The 10,423-nt window shown below is 43.8% G+C and overlaps 1 protein-coding gene across 1 annotated transcript; it reads right to left on the bottom strand.

Annotated features, from left to right (window-relative positions):
* Window positions 1-6,936: 6,936 nt before the first annotated feature.
* LOC103069552 (protein AF-10-like) lies at window positions 6,937-10,173 on the bottom strand (the record flags this gene model as incomplete). Its single annotated transcript, XM_007457423.1, has 3 exons — window positions 9,861-10,173; window positions 9,543-9,702; window positions 6,937-7,016 (listed from the first exon to the last, which is right to left on the bottom strand). Coding segments are annotated over exons 2-3 (240 nt in total), but the record flags the coding sequence as incomplete, so codon positions are not given.
* Between the last annotated feature and the right edge of the window lie 250 nt (window positions 10,174-10,423).

The raw sequence follows: 10,423 nt of genomic DNA, 5'->3' as shown, positions 1-10,423 counted from the left end.
TACCGAAAAAAAAAAAAAAAAAAGAAGCCCGAATGTAGCAGTCATTACTATAAATGTAAACAAATAATCTGTAGTGAATGTTAATACAGATTCTTAGACTATATTTTTTTAAAAAACCAAGCTTCACTATATTTACAAGGATGTTCACTGCAGCACTATTTGTGGTTATGAAAAACTGGAAACCTAAATGACAATCAATGAAGGAATTAAATAAATTACAGTACATTCTGTGACAGAATACTAAAAAGCAGATAAAAAGAACGAACTAGATCAATATATATCAGTGTAGTGATGTCACAAGTAGCTATGTCACAAATCACAGAACACATATAGAATTTACCATTCCTGTAAAATAATACACTAGCTGGTGGTGTGTATGGATATATGCGAGTAGTAACAAGGAGTAAAACATAGATGGTGGTATATATATATACAACGGACTATTACTCAGTCTTAAAAACAAGGAAATTCTGCCATCTGTGACAACATAGATGGACCCTGAAGGCATTATGCTAAATGAAACAAGTCACACAGAGAAAACAAATACTATATGATCTCACTTATATATGGAACCTAAAAAAAACAAACTCAGAAACAGAGAACAGATTGGTGGTTGCCAGATGCAGTGGGTAGTGGGTTGGGGGAAATGGGTGAACATGGTCAAAAGGCACAAACTTCTAGTTATACGATAAGTGAGCTCTGGGGATGTAATGTACAGCATGGTGACTGTAGCTAACAACACTGTATTGTGTATTTGAAAGCTGCTAAGAATAAATCTTAAAACTTCACATCAAAAGAAAAAACAATTTGCAACTAGGCGAGGTGATGGATGTTAACTAAACCCTCTGTGGTAATCATTTTGCAATACATACATATATCAAATTATTATGTTGTACACCTTAAACATTCTGGTGTTACATATCAATTATAGCTCAATAAAACCGGCAAGAAAAACATATAGAGAGACTGGCCCCACAGACATTAAAAGGGTAATGGCTGACCCAGACTGGGGAGAATACAAATAGTACTTCAACTTAATTTTTTAATTTATTGTTCTTTTTAAGCAGAAGGGAAGATTTGAAGCAAATATGAAAAATGGACATTTGTTCATTCTGGGTAGGGAACACACAGATGGTCATTTTATGTTTTGTACTGCTCAGAACTACTCGTGATAATCAAATGCATATTAATATAATTTTAATTTGTAGAATTAAATCTAAATATATACTTAGTGTGATTAAGTGTATTTCATATGGTTTTACAGATTTACAGTAATTTATTTGCATTATGTATGCTCAATAAGAAAAAAATTTTAAAATAAAATAGTGCATCCCTAGATCAATCCCTAAAGCCCTGGTTTTGAGTCCATCCAGTGGTTCCTCCCTAACAATGTAAAAAGCCAGGAAGAACTGAAATAAAGAGAGGCAGAGCAATAGAAGAAAGTTACAGCTCACCTCCTGGTGGAAAGGAATCCTCTTTCATTTAGAGCAAGAAGAGCAAGACCTAAACAATGCAAATACTTAATGAGCTTTTGGCCATTTTATTTATTACACAATGCACTGTCAACACATTTTCCGAGTAGAATAATTAAATATCTAAAATATCCTCTCTCGGGCTTCCCTGGTGGTGCAGTGGTTGAGAGTCCGCCTGCCAATGCAGGGGACACAGGTTCGTGCCCCGGTCCGGGAATATCCCACATGCCGCGGAGCGGCTGGGCCCGTGGGCCGTGGCCGCTGAGGCTGCGCGTCCGGAGCCTGTGCTCCGCGGCGGGAGAGGCCACAGCAGTGAGAGGCCCATGTACCACAAAAATGAATGAATGAATGAATGAATGAATTTAATTAAATATCCTCTCTCTGTATCTCATTAAAATTGTATAAGTAGGTAAAATTTCTAATAAATCTCTTCAACCTGTGGTAGTTATGAACAGATACACAGTAAACACAAAAACAGCCATCAGAATTTCCCTGGTATCACAGTGGTTAAGAATCCACCTGCCAATGCAGGGGACATGGGTTTGATCCCTAATCCAGGAAGATCCCACATGCCACGGAACAACTACGCCCATGTGCCACAACCACTGAAGCCTGCGTGCCTAGAGCCCATGCTCTGTAACAAGAGAATCCACTGCAATGAGACGCCCACGTGACACAATGAAGAGTAGCCCCCCCCTCCGCAACTAGAGAAAGCCCGTGCGCAGCAATGAAGACCCATCACAGCCAAAAATAAATAAAATAAACAAATTTACTTTTTAAAAATGTTAATTAAAAAAAAAGAACACATACACATTAAATACAAAAACAGTCATCAGAACTTCCCTGGTGGCACAGCGGTTAAGAATCCACCTGCCAATGCAGGGGACGTGGGTTTGATCCCTGACCCAGGAAGATCCCACATGCCACGGAACAACTAAGCCCATGCACCACAACTACTGAGTCGGCGCTCTAGAGCCAGCGAGCCACAACTACGGAGCCCGCGCACCACAACTACTGAAGCCTGCACGCCTAGAATCCACGCTCCGCAACAAGAGAAGCCACCACAATAAGAAGCCTGCACATCACAACAAAGAGTAGCCCCTCTTGCCGCAACTAAAGAAAACCCACACACAGCAACAAAGACCCAATGCAGCCAAAAATAAATAAATAAATTTATTAAAGGAAAAAAAAACAGTCATCAATGAGTGTTTTAACCTCTAACCTCGGGACTGACCTGGTGGTGCAGTGGTTAAGACCTGGTGGTGCAATGAGTGTTTTAACCTCTAACCTCAGGACTGACCTGGTGGTGCAGTCATCAATGAGTGTTTTAACCTCTAACCTCGGGACTGACCTGGTGGTGCAGAGGACACGGGTTCGAGCCCTGGTTCAGGAAGATCCCACATGCCACAGAGCAACTAAGCCCGTGTGCCACAACTACTGAGCCTGTGCTCCAGAGCCTGCGAGTCACAACTACTGCAGCCCGCATGCCTAGAGCCCATGCTCTGCAACAAGAGAAGCCACCGCAATGAGAAGCCTGCGGACCGCAAGGAAGAGTAGCCCCTGCTCACCGCAACTAGGGGAAAGCCCACGCACAGCAACGAAGACCCAATGCAGACAAAAATAAAATAAATAAATAAATAAAATAAATAAATTTATTTTAAAAAAAAAACACTGTGACAGCAGTTAGTAAACAATGAAGTCTAATGAAAATATTTCAATAAAAATTCTTGGGCTTCCCTGGTGGCACCTGGGAAAAGCCACCCAATGAGAAGCCTTTGCACCACAACGAACAGTAGCCCCCACTTGCTGCAACTAGAGAAAGCCTGCACACAGCAACCAAGACCCAACGCAGCCAAAAATAAATTAATTTTAAAAAAAGTCTTATTCACTTGAGGTGAATAAAGCAATTCGAGTGTTTTTTCTGAACAATGAATGCCTAACAAAGAGCTTCCCTTAAAAACCAACCAAACTTTCCCTCAATTCCCCGTCTATTTTTATTTTCCTCTTCCCTTATTTTCAACATTCAATCTAACCCTGCAATCCTTACTCTTTTCGATGCCCTATCATGAGGGTTCTGCCCAAACCAGAGAACTACAATTGCTGTCTCAAGTACTTATCTTAGTCCTTCAGCATCCTTGGCAGCAATGTCACTATCAAAAACTCTTTCTTAAAAAAAATAATTGTGGACTTCCCTGGTGGCGCAGCAGCTAAGAATCCACCTGTCAATGCAGGCAACACAGGTTCAAGCCCTGGTCCAGGAAGATCCCACGTGCCGCGGAGCAACTAAGCCCGTGTACCACAACTACTGAGCCTGCACTCTACAGCCTGCGCGCCATGACTACTGAAGCCCGCGTACCTGGAGCCCGTGCTCCGCAACAAGAAAAGCCACCGGAATGAGAAGCCCGCGCACCACAACAAAGAGTAGCCCCTGCTCTCCACAACTAGAGAAAGCCCGCGCGCAGCAACGAAGACCCAACACAGTCAAAAATAAATTAATTTAAAAAACAAATTAAAAACAAAATGGGGGTCTTCCCTGGTGTCACAGTGGTTGAGAGGCCGCCTGCCGAAGCAGGGGACACGGGTCCGTGCCCCGGTCCGGGAAGATCCTACATGCCGCGGAGCGGCTGGGCCCGTGAGCCATGGCCCCTGAGCCTGCACGTCCGGAGCCTGTGCTCCGCAATGGGAGAGGCCACAACAGTGAAAGGCCCGCGTACCACAAATAAAATAAAAATAAAAATAAAATAAAAATAAAAATAAAAAATAAAATGGGTATAGAATGTTAATATTTTTAAAAAAACAACTGTCTTTGTTGCTACTGGACCCTGCAGGTTCTCCTTTCCCGACAGTTCATTATCCATCCTTGGAAACTCGTTCTTACTCTCCCAAATGTGAACATTGACCATAGTTCTGTCTTCACTCTTCTTTTCTCTAACAAAAAATGTCACTTGTTTCCCAATCTTCCTTCTATGCAGCTCCAACTCTAACTTGTCTTCATTACTTTAACCCTAAATTTCCAATGAAAAATCCTAGCGGCATCAAAACCAACATGCCCAAAACAACTTTCCTTACTCTTCAAATTTGCTCTCCTTCCTTTGTTACTGTTAATGGTATCACCATTCCAGAGTGCTCAACCTTGACATCTCAGAATCATCTCTGATTATTCCCTTTCCTTCACCCCACATCCATTTCTGTCATTTCCTCCTTCAAAATGCTCCCTCTTTCTTTCTACTCCCTCCCTTTCTACTCTCACATTTTTATAGTAACAGCATCCTAAGACTTTCAGTTTCTAACCTCCCCTTTCAAAGCCATTCTATATACAACCAAACTTCTTGTCTAAAAATACTTTATTTGTTCTGGATTTTTACTCAGTATCTGTCAAGGTACCACCAGTTCATAATTCCCCCTCTTCTGAAAAGTGAGCTATCCCAAACCCACAGAGATCTCCCTGTGTCTGAGCAACTCAACCCTATTGTCTAGCCATGGCTAGCTAACTGGTCCAGAACTAGACAAGCCAAGACAGTTTTTTTTCCCCCAAAAGGAACATGAGATTCACACTGCAATTTAGTCTCTTGAAACAGGAGAAAGAAAATATTAAGAGCTGAAGTATGACCATCTTTCACCACAGGAGGCAATATACAACACCTTGGTTGAGAGCTTCATCATAGCCCAGACTCCAACTAGGTATGTATTTCTCTTAAAACTATGATATCTTTATCTATGAAATGAAAGTAACAGAATATCTACCTCACATATTTGATAGGTAAAGAAAATAATTGGTATAGAACATTCAGCACAGTATCTGACAAATGGTAAACAATCAAAAAAGTTAACTATTGATTTTTGGAGTAAGTAGCAGAGAAAATCTGCAGAAAGGAAAAGAATGAAGAAGACACACAGAGAAAAGCAGAAATAATATTAAAACTAATTCCATTCCCGTTCTAATTCATTGGTACATTTTCAGGTTAGGTTTCTTGGCTACTATATCCTTATAAGAAAATGCCCTTTCTTTGCTTATTTAAGCTTGGAATGAGCTTTTGTTTTTTACAAACAATCCTACCTTGTATAATTGTACACTACAGGAATTTAGAAGACTCTGTGCCTCTTCTTTCATTAACGACCCCCACCATCCGACCAAATAAAGCTAAAATAAAATGGGTCCTCCAATATACCTTTATATACCTTTTAAGATAAATATTTTATTCACCTGAATATCCTGACCATGACCTCAGAGAGGAAAAAGAAATAGAAACAGGCAACAAGTGGTATTTGAAGCAAATAATGCTGCCATTTTACCACTCCCCATTCACCTCTTTATCCTCCCTTTCTTGATACCCACTTTGCTACTTTCTAATCTTTCTCTGGCCATGTATCTACTGTGACATCTCCTGGAAGAGCCTCACCTTACTGTCAGTGTTTACTAACAAATTAAAGCATAACTTCCTTTGCTTGGTGACCCATCAACCCCAAACCATAACATGCTACAAAGAGGAAAGAAGACAGAGTAAACCTATACATACTTTAAGTCCTAAAATTTTCATTATTAATTTCATCCTCCACTTGCCAGTTCCTATTTCTGTAATGCTAGAATAGCTGAAACTCTGGTACAGTGCATTCCCACACACAAAGAAAACACATCAACGGAATATTGCTCTGAGTTTCACAATCCTATATAAGCTACTCAGCCATTATTTCTGATCAAAAATTGCCCAGACAAAAATAAAAACTTCTGTTAATACTATCCATGTAGATAAAGAAGTTGAAATATTTGTTTTCTACCTTCTGTCACATACTCTAGTCAACAACAAAAGGAAGAAACTATCACACTGCAAATGGTAATACTTTCATGTGATTAATGAAGATTAAATCTTTTTCTCCCTCATATTTCCAGAAGTTCAAGTGGAAAAATGATTTTGGCCACAAAGAATAAACATTCCTCCCTCATTCTTACAGAAGGTTTACAGAAGTGTTCAGAAAGAAGGTTAGCCAGCCAAGTCAAAAAAAGGAAGATTTTTATGTTGCTTTGCCAAAGGGACTGAATGTCTGAAAATACTGAGCAAAGTTAAACTGTACATGTATAGATATAGTAAAAAGAAATATGAATCATTAAACTTTTTTTTAACTCAATAAACAGAACCTAGCAAAATTATCTCAATATAACTTATGTCCTACTGCCATTATATTCCAGCTATGATTAGCCAATTGAACCCTCAAACCAGCAGGCACGGCTAAGAAAGCCGAAATACAACTTTATATTTTACCTGTTCTAGGTATCCATCAGTATATACTTATGTAATTCAATTTGTTTTTCAGACCTTATAAAACCAGTTTAAAACTGTAAGTCAATACTTGGCCCAAATTCAGTATTTGAACAAAAGACTGAAAACCCTTCAAACTGAAACATGAGTGTGTAGCATCCTAAGCTACTCACTGAAGTATTTTAATGTTTTTGATAAACAGTCCTTACCACTCTGGCTGCTCTCTCCTGAGATTCACATTTCCTGCAAAACCATGGTCCAGTGGGTACTTGAACAATGCCATAGCAAGCTGTTGGGAAATAAATGTTTTAAAATAAGTTAAGATTTGAATAATTATGTAAAATCAAATACCCTTTCAAAGCCCTATTAAAGTAATTACCTCTGAAACTACTGACATAAACCACCTGCTTTGTAAAGAACTTAAACATGATATATTTACATTTATAATTTATCACCTAGTTAAAATTATGACATTTTAAATACTAGAAAAATAATCTTTTTCTATTTCAATTAAAAAGTATAAACATCACAAATTTTATTCTTGTAACAGAAAAAATGTTAGATAAAATTTAACTTTTCTTTACATAGAATAACTCAAATTAATTAACTCATTCCTATATCCTGAAGTTTAAATAGCAAGCATTTTAGATACATGAAAGTGAAAATTATTTCCAAATCACCTTTCAAAACAAACAAGACATTGCAGGAAAGAAAATGAAATGTAACGTTAAAAGTAAAATGCTTCTATTTAAATAAAATGTCCAGAATAGACATTTGTTTATCTGTCTATAGAGACAGAAGGTACATTACTGGTTGTCTAGGACTGGGGGAGTTAGGAAGAAATGGGGAATAACTGTTAACAGGCCCAAGGTTTCTTATTAGGGTGATGAAAATGCTCTAAAATTGACTGTAGTAACAAATCCAAAACTGTGAATATACTAAGAACCAGTGAATTGTACACTTTAAGTGGGTTAATTGTATGGTATGTGAGTTAACATCTCAATAAACCCATCAGAAAAAAAAAGTAAACTACACATTTCTAACATGTTAATGTTCCAACAAGTGATATGTATATCACACATCCAAATCACAGTCTAGTTGCGTACAAAACTGTTTTTATATTAACATTTACCTAACTCAAAATTTAACATTTTCCAAAAACCTAAAAACACTAATATCCAACTGACATTCTCTTGAATGAGCTTGCTCAGAGGTAACTTGAAAATATATCAAATATTGGAAAGCACTTAAAGAATATAAAATCAGCACAAATTTTTAAAACTCCAAAAGCTAAACTTCTAATCCCTTTTAAAATGTATCAGAGTAAAAATATTCTATCAGCCAAGAAATACAGCATCACAGGCCCAAAAACTTATATTTTAATTCAGAAATACTTCTAGAAAAGAAATTTTAACACTTAAATGAACACTTTCTAAATTGAGAGATGAGACTACTTAGCATCATTTAACATCCAATTCATAAGAAATACCTCTACAAGTGCCAATGAACACTATAACGGAAATACACTATACCAGTTCTGAGACCTTACAATCAGTACCTAGTTTGAATACACATGGTTTTCACTCCTTAGAAGAGTAAGGTGTGCAACTTTGCCCTTCTTTAAAAGAGCTGGGGATACATGCATGCTCAGGTTCGGTTACTATCTCCTACGTCCCCCTTCCCAGTTCTGAGATTCCGTTCTATAAAGAATACAGTTTAGTCCCTTACACTCAGGCTTTCTCCCGTTTAGTAGCGCCCGATACACTACTGAACCTCTGCCTCACTCAACGCCAGATTTAGAAACGGGAAGGGGGGGCGGGTTGGTACACAACAAGGGGAGTACAAGAGCCACCAAAAAAAGTGACCTGTTTTTCGGCCCCCAAATTTTCAGCCTCAATTCCTTACCACGTGAAATGGAAAAAGTCAGAACCTTCAAACGGCCAGAAAACTACCTTAACTAGTGTCCTCGGCTTTTCTGTATATCCCCAAAACTCACCTAATGGAAACACCCAGACATAAACTAAGATGCTCCCCGAGTCACTGGCGGCGCCACCACCTCCTCTTCTGTCCAGTCACTGAAGCTGAGGAAGGGGCCCGATGAGGCCACTCAACAGCCTCATCCACCACCCCGAGCAGCTCAGCCCAGCCGCGCCCGCGGCGGCGCGACTGCGGCGACGGCCTTCCGCCTCTTCGCGGGAAGCTCCAGTCCGCAGGAGCAGCAGCAAGGTCTCGGCCAGAAAGCTTGGGGTGCGGCAGCCGGCGCCCTCCCCCCGTCAAATCTAAAGCGGCAGGGCGGACCCCCGAGCTCCCGATCCGCCCCGGCGCCGCGCGCCGCGCTCCCGAGCCCGACTCCATGGTACAGGAAGTCTCCAGACACTGCGGCAGACGGCGCGGCGGGAGGGGGAGGGGGAGGGGGCTCCCCACTCCCCAACCCGAACCCTCAGCCGTGGGGCCACGGCCGAGGGGCGCGCGCCAGGGTCCCGACACCCCCTAGCCGCCGACCCCCGCCTCCGAGAGTCCGCAGACCCGCGGCTCCGGGCGCAAGCGGCGGCCGAATGACACTTGAGAGAGTGAACGCAGCATCACATGACAGTCCAGGCCACACACACTTTCTCCCACATGCGCAGCCCACACCCCTTCCGCCCCGCCGCCGACCCTCCGAGTCAATCCCCGGCCCCAGAACGGGGCGGGGGCGGGGGGGGGGGCGGGGGGGGGGGGAGGGGCGGGAGGGGAACTGGCAGTTGCTGCCAAGGTGGGGGAAGCGGTGACGGTTGGGAGAGGCCGGGTTCGGCCCGGCGGGCGGTTGGGTGTTTACCTTGATGCACCGCGACGCTGCAGCCGTGCCCGTCGCAATAAACCAGCGGGTTCTCGGCCCAGCCTCTCTCGTCTGAGCAAACGCAACAGCCTCCAATCATCTCCTTCATACTATGGGAGACCTCGTCCTCCAGTGACACGGGCCGGTCGCTAGAGACCATCTAAGAGGGAGTTGGGGGGGACCATTAAAAAACACATGCAAGCCAATGAGTGCTCCCCCCCGCCCAGTCCCCCGCGCCCCCGCTCCCTTCCCGGCGCCCCGGCCCCCGCCCGCCGCTCGGCCGCTCGCTCACTCGGGCTTTGCCGCTCAGTCACTCACGTTCCGCACAGGAGTCAGGAGCCATGTCCTTGCTGACTCCCCCCACCTCCCCTCCACCGCCTCCTCCGCCTCCTCCTCCTCGTCTTCTTCCCTCCCCACCTCCACCCGGCGGCTAACGCTGGAGCCCGAAGAGGGCACACATAATCAAGTAGGCCTCCGCACAGGCGCACTGGGGGGGCTCCCGCTGGGCCAGGGGCAGCGAGGGAGGGGAAAGGGGTTGCGCTTCCTCCTCCGAGCGTCACTCGGCGTGCGCGCCCGCCCGGCGACCGGCGTGAGGGAAAAGGCCCGGGAGAGGCGAGGCCTGCGTGCGCGCCGCCGCGTCCGGCCCGCAGCCCGGGCCTGCCTCCCGGCCCCTTCCCCTACCCCGCGCCGCTCGCAGCCGCCGAGGTGTGCTGGGGGGGAGGGGGCGAGGGGAGCCCGTGGCGCGCCGAGGCCGGAACGAGCCAACTGGAGGGCGCGGGGGCGCGCACGCGGGGGCGGGCCGTTGGGGCTGTCTTCTGCAGCGCCGGCCGCGCGGGCTGCGTGTGCATGTCGCGGAGAGGCCTCGGCGGGAGGGAGGGTGG

This window comes from Lipotes vexillifer, unplaced genomic scaffold, assembly GCF_000442215.2.
Source record: "Lipotes vexillifer unplaced genomic scaffold, Lipotes_vexillifer_v1.1 scaffold1332, whole genome shotgun sequence".
Taxonomy (NCBI): Eukaryota; Metazoa; Chordata; class Mammalia; order Artiodactyla; family Lipotidae; genus Lipotes; species Lipotes vexillifer.
Note: the sequence above shows the minus strand (reverse complement) of the source record. Positions and strands in the feature narration are given on the sequence as shown.